Below are 17,409 nucleotides of genomic sequence, written 5' to 3'. Positions count from 1 at the left end.
ACAGAATCATCACTCTCTCACTCTTTCTTCCTGAGTCACTTGAGGTCCAGTGGCAGGACAAAAATAAAGATAATTGGCAATGTCCTAGGATGCTGTGGATGACCTTGGCATTTTCAATGACTGACCAAACTCTTAGCGCTTCCCAATGCCTGCTTCGGCTGCTTTCATGGCTGTTGGAACTAATTGTTCTCATCTACTCTTCTGCCAGGGGAAGTCCTCACATATTTGGGGTAGGTGTCTCCCCAACTCACTGAGAGTTTTGAAGTTTGTTGGTTACCCTCACCCTGGTTTAGTTTGTCTACCAAGGTGTTTTACTGGATATGGTTGATGAGCCTGCTATGGCTTCTTGGAGCCACAGGTGAGAGTTGGGTGAAAAGTGGATAATCAGCCTTGAAAAGAGCTAGACAAGCTCTCACACTAAAGCTGAACACCCCATCCATCCTGTGCCAGTATACACAGTGGGCACTTAATGAATGCTTATTGATTGACAACAGCTCAGTCCTAAGAGTTGGATTTTAAGCCTCTAGATTTTCTTCCATCTTTAAATCTATGTTTTTATCATCGAAAGAATGATGATTTGATAGTTACATCTAAAGGTGAAACACTGGTTAGAATAATGGGGCTTAGAAAGAACTTGAGCCTTAATACTACAAAACTGATTATATTTGAAAAGTTGAACACTGCAGTTTTACTCTGGTGACTGGAAAGAAGATTTTCAGGTTCATTACAAACAATTCCTGGAGAGAATTTAGATTTAAAAGACTGCTTCAAAAGCAGTGGTGTGCTTTTCAGTGATTGCTGTGCTAATCTAGAAATCCTAACATAATATAATAAATACTTAGAACGCCCGTTAATTATTTAGCATATTGTACCCTACTTATACTGGTTAAAGCTTCAAGTCTAAAGATGAAAATCTCACTTTTATCTATGAAATCCCATAGTAATCCATCAAGAATCACCATTGGGGGCTCCTGTTGCATCTGTGGAGTGGAAATCCTTCTACTCTCAATGTCTGATAGCAGAGAGTGAACGGATTTTTTAGCAGACCACATATGATCAACTATTAGGGTGGAATGTGTTTAAAGGCATTTTATTAAAGCTCCAAAGAGATAAATCAATTTTCTGTTAAGATCCCTTTTGTATGTTTGGAAATATCCTACTACATAGAGGCATTTCATTATAGAGACATAGAGGTCTTACGATTCAGGTAGTAATTACTGTGCAGCAGATGCAAAAATTGCCAGTATGATTCATGTAAGATCATGGAGCATTCAGATAATATGTCAGTTAAACATGTCAGTCTCCAGATATTAAACAGAAAAGTCAATCATTACTTCTATAAAATGCTAATGCCATCTGCCCCCATGATCTCAACAGAGCTTTTTGTAAATGTTGTTTGAATAAACAACAAGAATTGTTGCATCTTGGTTTGCATCTTGATAGATTCTTCTGATTAACCAAAAAGAGCAAAAAGAAAAGTTTCTTTTTGTGGAATAGATTTTGCATTGATAAGGGGTTGGATGGATGGAAATTGCCTGCTCTTTTCTATGTGATCCTGAGATGCCAGTCATAAGAATCGACTGATGTTATTTTGTTCCTTTATCTAGACACACTATTTTGGCCTCTGGTTTCTTAGCAAGAGCCAGCAAGCACGATGGGTGGAGCTGGAAAAACCTCTGAAGAAGCAGCTGGACAAATTCGCCAACGAGCCTTTGCTTTTTTTTGGAGTCATGTTCTATGTGCCAAATGTGTCACAGCTTCAGCAGGAGGCCACAAGGTAAGAGCATTTTCCTTCTCTGCACCCTCTAGGTGTAGATGAATGATGTGGGGCTAAGATTGTGCAAATAAGTCTGAAAACTGGGTTGGAGGGTATCAAGATTTAAATAATTGCTTTATAATTTTGATGATTTTATTTTGAATGATGTGGTTAGCTCTCTCAGTTCCTAGGAGAGTCAATGAGAGAAAATATCAAGTACAATCTATATGTAAGGCATCTTCCTTGGATAAAGCGAAACTCAAGAAAATATATGTTTAGGGCAAACATCTAGATACCCAATTAGAAATTAAACATCAAACCACGTGATCCTTTGGGGATGGGATTGGAGAAAACTAATTATCCAGTTTCCAGATTGGGGATAGATTCAGTTCCTAAAAAGTAGATGAACTGGGGAAACCAAATTTTTAGTAGGCAAGAGTTGTTTTATAGGGCTCTGATTAACTGAAGGGGATGTAGGTTACCATTTAAAATTCTTTTGACAGGAAGATGGTGTTTTGTCCCTGTGCAAAAGGATGATTCTTTTTGTTTGATGTAGTCACAGACAGTTTTTGTGACTTGATAAGCAGTATCATGAAAAGTTAAAGAGTCTCAGGGACAACAAGGCATTCAGTGAATAAATTGCATATTTCTGATAAAAGAGAAAAAAGGGTTAACTTTTCATTTCTCACCTTTGGCACACATTGTAAGAACCAGAGATCCTAAATGAAACGACAAGGTAATATACCTAAAAGAAGATGACTTACTGTTTAACTTTGGGCATATGGTCATCATATATGTAGGTCTTTTCTTTTTGTGAGATGATCAGGCCATATTTAGAATTCTCTGCCCATTTCTAGGCACTGCTCTTAGATAAACATTGACTTGGTAGAACATTTGCTGCCAAAGGAGTGTGACCTCTCAGGGTGGTGAGGGGAGTGAAAACAATGCCATATGAGAAATAATTGAAGGATTTGGATATATTTAGCTTAGAGAAGAGACTACCTAAGGTTGAAGGATAGGAAGCATAATAGAAGTCTTAAAATATTTGAAGGTCTACCATTTTTGTTTTGAAAATTACACTTAACTCCACCCTTAAGAACTAAGAAGAACTAAGACCAGTGAGTAGAAATTATGGAGATAAATTTATTCTTGTAAATTTGTAGGTAGTTGGCAATGGAATGAAACCATGTGAGTTAGGATGATCATCTCAGGATTACTGTAAAAATCTTTCATTTATTCTGAAACAGACTAGACAAGATGATCCATTCCACTCAAAAGTTATAAATGATGAAGTCTCAAAGCTACCAGAATTGTTGTTATTATATATTATTGAACTTTAACCATAAGGGCCTTTACATTTCAAGTTGAAATTTGAATAGTTATCATTGATGGGAATGGAGGAGGAAATCCTTGCTTCCTTCTATACTTATTGCACAATTAACCTGTTCATATTATAGAATGTAGGCTGGGCTGGTTGTATGGGGATCTTCCTGGCCTGAAATTCAGATACTGTTTCCTGAGAGTTTTGGAACCATACTTTAGTGCTTTTGGTCATAATTACACAGAGGATTCTCAAACCCTGTCTGGAAACCTGTGCACCTCAGTGTCATTCATTCCTCTGAAGGAATGTTACTGTGATTTCCTTTTTGTGTGTTTGCTAAAAAAGGAGGGTAAGGAAAACTTTTCTGCTTTCTCTCTCAAGGGTTGGATATACTGTTGATCAGCAATAAGCTAGATGGTTAGCAGTAGGCTAGTTAGCTGTGATGTTAAAACCAATTATAACTTTTGCATAACAAGAGGAGGGAGAAGAAGTGGTCTGTTCCTCCCACAACTACAGTAAAATATATATTTCCATGTAACTTATAGCTTTCTTAGATGTCTCATTAATACAAAATTCTTACATACAATTTGAATGATTCTCTAACTCAATGGGAAAAGTAGAAAATATAGGAAGGAACATTTTGTAAAACTAGACATTGCCATTTTCATTTAACCCATGAGTACAGCTTATTTTCTTTTGGCAAAGAGGGTCCTTCAAAGACATTTGGAGCTGGGCGTACTGGAGCAATAGGAGAATTGCCTTTTTTCTCTGTTGTTCAGAAATCTGTAGCCTCTTGACCCCTGGAGGATATCAATCCTGGCAGGCTATATCCAGGGTATATAAAGGAGAAGGAAAAAAGGAAAGGAAATGAGTATGTTCAGATTAGAAAATGAAGTAGAAAAAAGAGAATTCATTATATTATGCTATGTTATGTTATATTAATTATAGAATGCCTTCCTCAATTTCCAGAGGCAATTTGGCACAATAACTATTGTACTGTTTATTATCTTTTGTAACCCTGGAAAAGTCACTTAATCATACTTATTTCTATGTATGTTAAAAAAAAATCATCACTCAGTTTCCATTAGAGTTGGAGTGAGTGGCTACTAAGGTCCCTTCTAGTGTTAAGTCTAATAATATGCATAAAAATACTAATAAGTTAATGACTTCTGGAGTAGCATATTAGGGAAAAAATACTGCTTGGACAAAGTGACATTTCAGAATCTCAGGCTTTTTGGTTTCATGGTTCTAGCCAAATTTTTCAGCTCCACACATGTTGCAGACCGCTGCTAAGTAGTCATTGGGAACTCCTGGGAATCTGAGCCCACTTGGAAGTTTGAGAAAACAGCTGTGGGCTGAGTGGAATATTGAAATTCTCTCCCCATCGTTGCATCCAAAGAGAAGCTGGGGGTGGGGTGCAGAATTCCAGAGGAGTTCTTCCCAGAATGTCTAAACAACATTCATTAGGAACTAGTTAATGAATAACTCTCCAGTCATCCAGCTGTTATCCGAGTTACCCAGTCACAGGTGGAGATGGGCTTTGGCATCTCTCTGAGCACCTGGGATCTGGAGAGTGGCTGACATAAAACAGTTAGTCTTTGTCATGCCCTGCAGAGTAAAATATTTGCATAGATTAGAAAGAGAAGTCTGCCTTTCATTTGTGGGTAACCCCTTGGAGGAGACTACCATTCAACCATCTGTGCTTAAAAAATAAGCCTTTGTCTGTAACCAACCAAACTTGTTTTTACCTAACAAATGTTTTCACTAGTCCAAGTCCCCAGGTTGAATATAACACCATTTTCTGTAGCATTAGCATGTCTAACCTTATCTCCTCTTTGAATTGGGAGCAAGTACTCCAGAGTTGATATTGTAGTTTCTGAAGTATATCTGTGAATTAGATCATATAGATATGATCACAGATTCAATGTGATGATACTTGAGACACAGGACTGGTATTAGTTAGTATCCCTGGGTCAAAGGGTAGTAAGCACATTTGAGGTATTTTGTGTCTCTCATTGCTTCTACAGATAGCTGTCAAACTGATATTCCTAAAGCACAAGAAAGGTCATGTCACTTCCTTTTTGAAAAAGATCCTTTGACATGCTCTCACCTCCAGAATCAAATACAAATCAAATCTAGTGTACAAAAATATTCGAAATAGCATTATTGCTAAAAGAAAAAGCTGGAAAGAAATTATGAACCCAACAATTGACCTGGTTGAAAAAACTTTGGTAAATGAATATAATAGAATATTGCTGTATTATAAGAACTGATCAATATAAACAATTCAGAGGAATACAGGACAATATGTTACAAAGTAACAGAATAAAGAAAGTAGAACCAAAAGAACACTTTGCATAACTATAAATAAGGTTAATAGGGAGAGTCAACAAAACTCTGGTCCTGTATAGTGATCAGTCTTAATTCTAAACTATCTGAGTTAAAAGGCACATCTTTCGTTGCTGTTAACAATTTATAATTTGTTTTGGGAAGGAAGGGAAGTAAGTGATATACTTTGTAAATGAGTTCAGATATTTCTTGTGAAGTAACCATTGTGTCAAAGCAAAATATATCCAAATGGGACATTTTTGAAAGAAGATAGATGGGAAGAACAAAAAATAGAAAACAATCACTTCCAGTGATGAAGTAAACGCAATTTTTTTTGTGTGTACATATATCTATATTTATTAAAATACAACATATGTCTATTATATATATTCTAAGTCTTGAGGTTTATTACAGTGAGTTGGAAGATGGGAGCTGGTAGATTTAGTCAAGAAAGGATACAAATTTGAAAGATGAAGAAGAATTTAGGCAGCTAAACCCACAGAATAAAATTAATTTCCTCAAAATTTGGTCATATATCCAGTCTGGTAACTATGATTCAACTGAAGTCTCCCCCACTCCCCCATTTTATTTTATTTTCCATGTTGCTTTTTATATTTTTCATTGCCAGTGTTGCTGTTTGAAAAAGGACTCTTGTTAAAAAAAAATACCATCTTCCTCCCCTGTCATTCTGCTTCTGACTCAAAGGGAAGATTTCTGTAATGTGTTTTAATCATTTGCATAGCAACAGTTTTCTTATAAACACACGGGTTTCAAATTTTTCTGGACACTGAAAGAAAAGATGGTTTGTAAGACGTGGAAGAATTCTTAGTCAAACAGAAGTATATTTAATAATAGCAAGCGAGAGCCAGGAATCTGTTGGCAGTGACCATCACTTTTTGTTTAGCTATGGGGTTTTTCCAAGTTTTCCCTGGTGAGGAAGTCCCTGCTTGATTTCTCAGGTTTTTTTTTTTTCCCCCTAAAATCCTTTATTTTTTTTTCTTATTATTTTTGAAAGTTAAACTTTAATTCCTTAAACTTAGGTGTAGGTATAAATTCATAGTTACTGTGTTTTGAAATTTATTTGATTATTTTCAGAGAAGTACTGTTTACTTTTGCATTACTGATGCAATGCTGTTTTTATAGTATTAGAGAGCTTCTCATTGTCTTGCCTAGGTCATGTAACAATTTCTCCATTTCCAGGACTTGTTTAAGGCCCACATGGTAATCCCAGAATATTTGCCTTGTTGATATGTGTACTGTACAAATTTCAAGCAGTGTAATTACATTAGCCAGCATAGTAATTGTACTTAACAAAGGAATCCTAAACTGTTACCATCAGCTTTATGGATTCCAGGAACTCAACACTCTTACACACTCATACATATACCACTGTTATTTATTGTATGGCTTTTGACCTTGTTTGTCAGGTTGGGTAATAACAACTAGCATTTATGTGGGTCTTTAAGATTTGCAAAGTGATTTGCAAATATTGTTTTATTTTATCCTCACAACTCTAGGAAGTAAATGTTATTATTATTCCTATTTTACAAACGAGGAAGAAGTTAAGTAACCTGCCCAGAATCACACAGCTAGTGTCTAAGGCTAAATTTGAACTCAGGTTTTCTTGACTCCAGTTCCAGACTTCTATTCAGTGCTCTATTTATTCTATTCATTATAATATAGCAATTTTGCTTTGATAATATGCATATGTAGATATGTACATATAAACATGTGTTAGATATAAGGACATGGATGTATATACATATACATTTTTGCAGGTATATATCACTGAGAAATATTTATTTTTAAGGCAAGATTAAATCTTGGAATGAGTCACAGAGCCTTGAGTGGTTGTATGCATTAATACTTTCTGCTGAGAGATGATGGCTAGTAAATCACTTCAGAAGTTCTGAGTTGTACAGGGCTACAGCTGAGTGTCTGCATTAAGTATGACATCTATTTGGTGTTGGGAGTGGGATTCCACCATGGGGAAGAAGGAAGCTTATTAGGTTGCCTAGGTAGGGCCAAGCTGGTCCAAATGGGGGGAAAAAAAGTAAGTCAAATCTCTGTATTAACCAGTGGTGACTGGTCAGATCCTTGAGTGGCTGCTGTAATTCCATTGTGGATGAGATAAGGATACCCAGTCTCAAACAAATCAGAACAAATACTCAGGTCATAGAATATTGGGCAACTAGGTGGTGCAGTGGAGAGAACCTGGAGTCAGGAAGATTCATTTTACTGAGTCCAAATCTGGCAGCTGTATGACCCTAGACAAGTCAATTAATTCTGTTTGCCTCAGTTTTCTCATCTGTAAAATGAATTACAGAAGTAAATGGCAAACTACTCCAGTATCTCTGCCAAGAAAACCTCAAAAGGGCTCACAAAAAGTTGGATACAACTGAAAATGACTCGACAAGATAGAGTCTTTGGTTGGGGATTCCAGATGACATTGAGTCCAACCTGGGTTCTGGTCAGTGTTCCAGACGACTTAAAAAGCTTCAGTAATAAAGAGCTTACATCCCCTAAGATAGTCCATTATATTTTGAGTTACCCTGTTAAGTTGAGAATTTTTCCTCATTTTACTGAAATTTACCTCCTTTTAAACTGTTTCTCATAGTTATGGTCTCTGGGACCAAGCTTAACAGTTTAAACGTGAAAAACCTCCAGTTATTTGAAGAGTGCTCTCATGTTTTCTCAAAGTATTTTCTTACCCAGACTAAACATTCCTCATTCCTTCAATTTAACCTCAGATGTCAAGACTTTGACTCCCTTTACGGGTTGCCTCCCTTCCATTTTGTTAATGTGCCTTGTAAATTGTGGTGCTCCTAGTGGTGAGAAGAGGAGGGAAGAGAAGGGAATTAGCATTTATATAGAAGCTACTATGTGCCAGACATTGTGCTAAGTACTTTTGCAAATATGATCTCATTGATTATTTGTGGTCTGATTATTCAACAAACATTTATTAAATACCTAGTATATGCTGGACCCCTGACATAGAGCTGACTAAATGCTGGGAATGAAAAGAACCAGCAAAAGTAGTTCTTGCTATTAAGGAGTTTACCTTGTAATAGGGGAGTGTATGTGGGTATATATACACACATATGTATACCTTATACACACACATAACATATATACATGCATGTGCACACAAACACATACACATGTCCACATATATGTATGCATGCATATTTTTATATCTCATATCTCGTATATGGAGAGAGGGGCAGCCAGGTAGTCCAGTATCTCTGCCAAAAAACAACTTAATGGGGTCACAAAGAATCAGACGTGACTAAAACTAAGGAATAACATCACTATCGCCACATGGAAAGTAGTCTGAGAGGAAAAGGCATTAGCAGCTGGAAGCACCTTTGAAATACTTTCTATAGAAGGTGACACATGAGCCGAGTCTTAAAGGAAATCAGGTATTCTAGGAATAGGAAATGAGGAGGGAGAACGTTCTAGGCATCAGGTACAGCCAGGGCAAAGATATGGAGATGGGAGAGTTGTATATGAGAAACAGCAAAGAAACCTGTATGGCTGGCAATTAAATGTATGGAAGTATTAAAAGGAGAGGTCAGGTTGTGATGTTTCAAATACCAAACAGAGGAGTTTCTATTTAATCTTAGAGGTAATAGGGAGCTATTGGAGTTTACCGAGGTAGTAGTGGGGGCATTTCACCTTTCATTTTCTATTGGGTTACTCTCCTTGGTTCAGTTATGTGAACATCATGCTTCTGAGCTAAATCCTGGACTCCCTTTCTGATTCAGCTCCCTTTTATTTATTGTCTTTTCCCATTAGATTAGAAGCTCCTTGACAGGAGAGAAGCCCAGGGCTTAGAAGAATATGATGATTATCTTCCTTGTTCTGGAACTTATGTATTTATTAAAGCAACTTAAGATTTCATAAGTTTTATTTGGTAGCCCCATTACAGTGTCTTTTGTCCAGGGTATTTGGGAAACAAATTAAATATCACTTGTGAATTTAGAGCTGGGTTTGATAGTATGTATCTGCTAAAAAATATTTTGAAAAAAAAAAAAAAAGAATTTCAATAAGTATAACTTTGTATGTCTTGGTTGTCTTAAAACCTGGTAATTTATTGATCTCTTTTTCTTTGCAGTAAAATTAAGATGTAATTTAGTATTTATAGTGTTCTGATCCTGTTCAATCTTGTGAATGGTAAAAGAATTTTTTTGGGGAATGAATCAAGAATATACCCTCCAATACCTTCAATTCATATTCATATATATATATATATATTCATATTTTTTATTTGAATGTAATTGTTTGCATGTTAGTTCTTCCATAAGAACCTATTTGTGATTTGGGGGGTAAAATTAGGAAAAAGTGGAAACCAAAACAGAATCAACCTTCCTAATTGTTTTGTACCCTATCAAAAATAATGGCTTAAAGGTGTTTAAAGAAAAACCAGAATACCATTTCCGTTCAAGCTAAACATGATCCTGCTCTTTTTGCATGCCTGATTTTAATATGGTCCTGCTCCAGTGGGCCTCTAAACTTATGGGAAGCACATTCACAGGAAAGGGAGGGAGGAAACAGGTTTGAGTGTAGATCCAGGCTACTTGGCAGGATTGAGTATTCGGATTATATTGAAGGAAGGTCAAAGATCATTCCTTGTTGAATATTGGTACTGCAGTGCTTTTAAGGGTAGTGTATGGGTTCCCTTTGGTTATATTCAGTGGCTTAGAACAGTTCCATCTCTACCTGTGGAAATTAGAGTCCATAAATAAGATGCATCTTATGTTTCTCCTCCAGGTACAGTAGAATAGTGGGTCAGGAAACTTAATCCCAAATCCTCCAGTACAAGATGTGTCTGATTTCCTGAAGTGATGACTGTTGCCAAGGTGTGTCTTAGGCACTTGATTCAAATCTTTGACCCAGCAGTGTAACTAGAAGTTATAGAAATTGGAAACTTCCACCTCCTAGGTCTCTTCCCCCAAAGATCATAAACAGTCACTTGCCTGAATACTGCTGTATAATGCCAACACACTTGAGTAGGTAAGGGTTCCTGCCTCTGCTCAAACCCGATTTATCCCATTGCCCCTAGCATAGTCTGGTATTCAAGGGCTTTCCTAAGCTAATGTGCTTCGATGGGTATCAAAGCCTAACAATGAACTTGAGCAAGAGAAAATTGGGTTCATTTTATCATCAAAAGCATTGTTCAGTACCACTTTCTATGAGTGATCTTGTATCAGGTATCCTATATTGTTAAATAGACGTATCCTTTATCCTAGGAATGAGACCACAGTGATGTGGCTGAACATATAAAGCACACATGACTCAGTCTGCATAAAATAAATGTATACATTTTAAAAGCAGAGAGGATAAATGCATTTTGTGGGCATGTGAGTGACAGGGAATCAGGGAAGTTGCATTTTTAGACAGGGTGGGGAACCTTTCTTTTCCTATTAGTCTTTATCTCTTCCCCTGGGACCATAATGGAGGAGGGGGGAGGGATGGTGGAGAATTCAGATTGGGTGAAGTGGTGAATTCCTGTACAGAACACAATGGTGTTATTTTTTAACCTGGCCCCAGGCAGTAGCTCCAGTGACCTCGTGAAACTTTTCTCACTTTTTGCTGCTTTTAAACCAGACCCTTTTTTAGTCTTACATTTCACTATAAGGCTGGGTTATAGCCTGTTGTAAACAAGTTAGTGTTCAAACAGTTTCTAGAGTGTCCCTCTTAAAAGCTTTAATTATGGTGCTTTTCTATTTCTTCTTACAACACCCTTTATTTTCTTCCTCTGATTCCTCTTTTTATTTTGAAATGTAATTTTAATAGATGCATAAAGTTTGACTGTGGGCTGAGAAGAAGTGACTCCCTTCAAGTCAGACTTAAGATGTAGCATTAATTAATTCCCTGTTGCCAAAATAATTTGCTGAGAATGGCAAATCCTCCTGGCTGACTAGCTAGTGAATAGAACCTTGTTCTCTTTCACTTGATTACTGAAAGCAGAGTTGTTCCCATCAGCTTAAAGAAGCTGGTGATTTTGAAATTTAATTTCAAATACTATTTTCTTCTTTTTGTCATGTGTGATGGAAAGAGTATTGGATTTGGAATTAGGAAGACCTGGGACCAAAAAGTGCCTTAACCGTTCCCTACTTATTATAGGGTAGTACTGTGGATAGAATGCCTGTCCTGGAGGAAGGCTCATCTTCCCTGAATTTAAATCTGGCCTCATATACTTCCTAGCTGAGTGACCCCCTGGGCAAGTCACTTAACCCTGTTTGTCTCATTTTTCTTTTTTTTCTTTTTCTTTTCTTTTCTTTTCTTTTCTCCCCTCCCTCCCCCCCCCAGGCTGGGGTTAAGTGACTTGCCCAGGGTCACACAGCTAAGAAGTGTTAAGTGTTTGAGATCAAATTTGAGCTCCGATCCTCCTGAATTCAAGGCTGGTGCTCTATCCACTGCGCCACCTTGTCTCATTTTTCTTATCTCTAAAAATGAGCTGGAGAAGGAAGTGATAAATAATTTCAATATCTTTGCCAAGAAATCCCAAATGATTAAAGGTGCCCTGTGTCTATTTGAGTCTGATAGCACTGCCCTACATCCTCCTGTCTTTGACAAGATTTAATGATAAGTCCTTGGAATATCAACTTAACATGCCATATAACCAACCTCTATAAGTCTCAGTTTTCTCATCTTCAAGGTGGAGATAATAATACCTATAGGACTCATCTCTTAAGGTTGTTACAAAATTCAAATGAGATAATGTATGTAAACTATTCTAAAAACACCGTATAAATACCATTTAGTTGTAATAGCTTAAAAAACTCCTGAATTACATAAAATTTTCTAAGAGAAAGCTTTTCATGACTTTTCATTTCCTTACTTCTATTAATACTTGCAAAAATTTAAGATTAGATTGTATCATTGAAACAACAATGGATTAATTGTTGCTTCTTGGTAGATAGGTATGGTATACCTATCTATTAATTCTTGGTTTTAGGTCTCAGTTTCCTCATCTGTAAAACGGGGATAATATAATTTATCCTACATGATGAGATGCCTAGATATGAGAATAAAGTAAATGAAATCTCTTAAAGATGCTAAGATTGTGGTTGTCAATATCTTTTTTTTCCCCTCCATCCTTCTTTCTTTGTGTTCTTCCCTTTTTTCGTTCTCTCTCCATCCATCACCCAAGTACATCTAGGCTCAGAAATGGAAAACTAGCATAATCAAAAGATATGTGTGTGTGTGGGGGGGGGTGTGCACACATGTATGGAGATGTGTGGGTGTGTTTTAGATAGACAAGGTGCTTGGAGTATGTCAATTCCAACAGTCCAAAATATTTATTATTCTTTAGGTGAAGTTATGAAAACATGGCTAAAAAGGGAGGGGCAGATTTATTCACCAAATCTTAGAATAATGAAAATATCATTGAAATTTGAAAGAAGTTTAAATTCATATCATGTTTCCTTTTTACATAACAACCGTTATCATACTACAAATTAATAACAACTATACAAGAAATCTATAAAACCTATTTTCATTTTTTATGTCCTTCCTTGACTGATTGATCCTCCTTGTTTCTTAATTACATTTTCCATTTTACACTAGTTTCAGATTAGGTTTTATGGATGAATTTTGGATTGTTATGAGGGGAATAAGGAACTCTAGAATTTGGGATTATGGTTTGACAGGGGCTAAGAAATTTGTAAGAGTTACTATAGTTGTTATCTAATTCAGCAAGAGAAGTATGTAGGGCAGTGCTATCAAACTCAAATAGAAACAGGGGGCCTTAAACCATATGTAAATTTTTCTGAAAGCCATATATTTTACTTAGAAAACCAATCACATATTGACATTATCTATGTTTTACTATATTATCTATGTTTCATATAATTAATAATAATTTTATTTATTTTGATAAATAATTCTCAATGAATCAATAAACTTTTATTTAGGGACTACTGTGTGTCAGGTACTGTGCCTTTAAGTACTGAGGATAAAGAAAGAGGCAAAAGACAATTTCTGATCTCAAGGAATTTATAATTTAATGAGAAGAGACAACATGCAAACAAACAAAAATCAAGCTAGATACAGGATAAATAGGAAGTAAAGGGAGGTAAAACATTGAAATTAAGAGGGGTTGGAGAAGTCTCCCTGTAGAAGATGAGGTCTTATTTGGGACTTAAAGGTTATGGGGGATTGATGGTGATGTAATAATCTTCAGAGATTTATAGGACATTTTTTAACCTCAACTCTTAAAATTCTATTCTTCCATTTTGGATATATGTTATAAACGAGGAAGCTAGATGACTCAGTAGATAGAGTGCTGAGTCTGGAGTCATGTAGTCATGAAGATCTGAGTTCAAATGTCCATTCCCTCTAATCATCTCTAATCACAACTTCCATTACTGGTTGCCTTGTCCCCTTCTCTATAGTCATAAGCTTTTTTCCTTCTCCACTGACTCTTTCCCTACACCATTTGGGCATTCCTAAATCTTCCTCATCCCTAAAAACTTTATTAAAATCTATCCCCTTAAGTTATCATCTGGTTTCTTTCCTTCTTTCAGCCAGCCTTTAAAAAAAAAAAAAAAGCTGTTTCTCCTCAAGGTCTCCACTTCCTTCTTTTCCACTTATTTTTCATTTCGTTACTGTTTGGCCTCTGACCTCATCATTGAGTTGAAACTGCTCTCTCTGTAAGGAGATTTTAATGACCACATTGGATGGTCTTTTCTCAGTCCTCATCCTGCTCAGACTCTCTACTGGATCTGACATTGTGAACAGCTCTCTTTTCCTAGAGCATCTTTCCTCTTTGAATTTGGACCAAATAAGATTGAATAAATGTGATAAATGTACAGTGTTTTACAGACCTTAAAGTGCTGTATAAGTGCTAGCTGCTGCTACTGTTATTTTCATGACACCATTCTATCCTGGTTCTCTTCTGTCCCTCTCATGTCTCCTTCTCTTTTGGTATCTCATCATCCATATCATCCCCTTTACCCGTGATTATTCCTGAGTCTCTGTGCTTTCTTTTTTTCCCCTCTTCATCTTCAAACTAATCAGCTCCCATGGATTTAATTATTATAAGTTGATGACTTTCAAACCTTTATATACAATTCTTGTTTCTCTTTTCAGTTCTGCATTATCAGATTACAAATCCTAGAAACAACTTACATTCAACATGTCAACAAAGGAACTCATTTTCTTTTCCATCAAACTTACTTTTTTTCCCCCTCTCTCTTCCAAATTTTTTCTTCTTCTTCTTCTTCTTCTTCTTCTTCTTCTTCTTCTTCTTCTTCTTCTTCTTCTTCTTCTTCTTCTTCTTCTTCTTCTTCTTCTTCTTCTTCTTCTTCTTCTTCTTCTTCTTCTTCTTCTTCTTCTTCTTCTTCTTCTTCTTCTTCTTCTTCTTCTTCTTCTTCTTCTTCTTCTTCTTCTTCTTCTTCTTCTTCTTCTTCTTCTTCTTCTTCTTCTTCTTCTTCTTCTTCTTCTTCTTCTTCTTCTTCTTCTTCTTCTTCTTCTTCTTCTTCTTCTTCTTCTTCTTCTTTTTTTTTTTAAGGTACCACTATTCTTTCCTCCTCTTAGGATAATATCCTTGACATTATCCTCAATCCCTCACTTTCCATGTCCAAGCAGTTTCCAAATCTTGCTGTTTCTACCTCTACAACATCTCTCTTATCTGATCCCTTGACTTTCCTTCAGCAACAACCACCTTAGTTCTGGCTCGTCACTTCTTGTCTGGACCTTGGCAATGGTCTACTAATGATTCTCCCTGACTCGATTTAGTCCATTGTTTAGCCTGTTGTGAACATCATGTATCTTGAGAGCAAATCTGACCATCTCACTCCCTTAATAAATTCCAGTAGCTCCTTATTTCCCATAGGGATAAAATATAGACTTCTTTGTTTTCTTTTTAAAGCTCTTCACATTTTGGTCCCAAACTATCTTTCCAGCCTTTGAATAAGCTATTATAGTCCAGTCAAACTAATCTTCTCTCTATTCTTCATACATGGTACTTCATCCCCCATCTTCATAACTTTGACTGTTGCCTCTGCCTTCCCTTTTTAGAATGTGCTTTCCCCTTTATAGGAGAGCTCTTCCCCCCAAATGGAATGTAAGACACTTAAGAAAAGTAATTTGTTTTATTCTTTGAATTTGTGTCTTCAGTGCCTAGTACATAGTAGGTATTTAATAAGTGAACACTAATTATTAACAATATTGAAAGCATTATCCTCACACTGATAACACTATTAAAAAAACTATTCAAAAATAGACTCACTTGAAAGAAATATTAGAAGAGATTTGGCTATAGAAAGGTAAAAAGTATGAGCAGAAAGGAAAAAAAAACTATATTCTTTAACACCTGCTTCATTGAACATCTTATCTTCAAAGGGGATTCAGGAAGTATGAAAGTACTGAACTCAAAAACAGGCATTTTAAATTTCCGACTTCATATGCTAATTAGGTAATTCATACAAAATTGTATCATAATATTTTCTATCTCTAAATCTGTGATCCTGTGAACCTAGAATATGCTCAGAAAGCAAATTAGGTTTTTGAACATCTCTAGCAGTATTGCATAGGAGAAGAGATTGTAAGCATTTGTCTTTGAATACAGGGAATGCGTTACATCTGGATTTTAAAATTATTTGGTGCATAGATAATTTAGTACTATTTTGAAAGAGAAATTTACCTTTTTGTGATTGCATGTGGAATGTTTTACAAATATATACATAGATCATCAATAGCTTGGCAAATCTTACCTCCCTCTCCTCTCCTGTCTCTAGTATAATGTGTACCCAAGTATACAGAACTCTTCAGAGTTGAGGTAACATCTAACTTTTTAGGGAATGAACTGCATTTAAAAGAATTCCATTCTGCTTCTTTGCATAGATTTTGCTTTGTGAATTTGTTTAATTATAATTGTCTACAGAGGGAATTTACATATTGGGAATTCTTTTCAGTGATAGAATTACCTCTAGACACTCCCTCTCTCAATTCTTTTTTCCCCAATTTTATCACATACTTTTAGATTTGAAAGAGACCTTAGAAGTTATCAAGTCTAAACACATGAATACATCTGATACATGAATCTATGCTTACCTTTAATCTTTGAATCACAGAGTTTTAAAGTTAAAAGGGGCCTGTCATTGATTATCCAATCCTCCCTCCTCATTTTAGAGAACAGAAACCGAAGTCCTACTAAGAAAATTAAGTGATTAAGATCACACAGATAATACTTGTAGAAATGAACAGAATATAAATCTTTTGTCTTAGATTTCAATATGTCTTCCCATATTCCCCACAACTCCTCCTTTCCTCTTTTATCCTTACCCTATTCTTCAGACTCAGAGAAAGAAGGTTCATGTTTAGCTTTTTTGAAGCTAGTTTCCCCAATTTTTTTATAATCAAAATCTATCCTTTTTTTTTTTTTTTAACTTTCTTTACCCCTTCCCTCCCCCAGAATTTTATACCACTTTGTTGGCATCTTGTTTATTTCACAAAATCAGATTTTCTGAATTAGAAAGGAAACCAAATTGCTGTAACCTGTCCCAAATGTTAGAGTCCCATGCCCTCTACTTACAGTCTTCATTGTAGCAGGCTTAAAGATCTGCTGGAAGAATGCTCTTAGACATTTTCTGTTAAAATAGCCTACTCCATTGTTGAGATATTTTCATTATTAGGCAGTTTTCACTTGCATCAAACTTATGGCTTCCTTTTTGTACTTTCAACCAAAGTTATTTTGTCAAATAAAACATGTCTAGGCCCTCTTCCACATGGCATACATCTCTCATATTCTATTTCTTTGCTATAACTCCAATCTTCTTTTCTTCAGACTAAGGGTCTCCAGTCTCTACAAACATTCTCTTCTTTGATAGGCAAAAGAGAGGAGAAAAAGCAGATCAAATCTCAAAAATCATATTCTGTTTGGCTCATTGTCCCAAACTGGAGTTTATTCCCATGTATAAATGAATTTAAATATGGGCTATTGCTTTCTGAATGTATTCTGCATATAATTATAAATTTTGAACTGGAAGATAGT

The 17,409-nt window shown here is 35.9% G+C and overlaps 1 protein-coding gene across 4 annotated transcripts in view; it reads left to right on the top strand.

The window, feature by feature from the left end:
• PTPN14 (protein tyrosine phosphatase non-receptor type 14) overlaps positions 1-17,409 on the top strand; it is a 240,869-nt gene that overhangs the window by 116,278 nt on the left and 107,182 nt on the right. For all 4 annotated transcript variants that reach the window (XM_074309148.1, XM_074309144.1, XM_074309145.1 and 1 more), the window contains one exon: positions 1,608-1,777. In XM_074309148.1, coding sequence (XP_074165249.1) covers positions 1,608-1,777 — 170 coding nt within the window. The remainder of the gene's footprint in view (positions 1-1,607; positions 1,778-17,409) is intronic.

Source organism: Sminthopsis crassicaudata, chromosome 4 (assembly GCF_048593235.1).
Source record: "Sminthopsis crassicaudata isolate SCR6 chromosome 4, ASM4859323v1, whole genome shotgun sequence".
Classification (NCBI taxonomy): Eukaryota; Metazoa; Chordata; class Mammalia; order Dasyuromorphia; family Dasyuridae; genus Sminthopsis; species Sminthopsis crassicaudata.
Note: the sequence above shows the minus strand (reverse complement) of the source record. Positions and strands in the feature narration are given on the sequence as shown.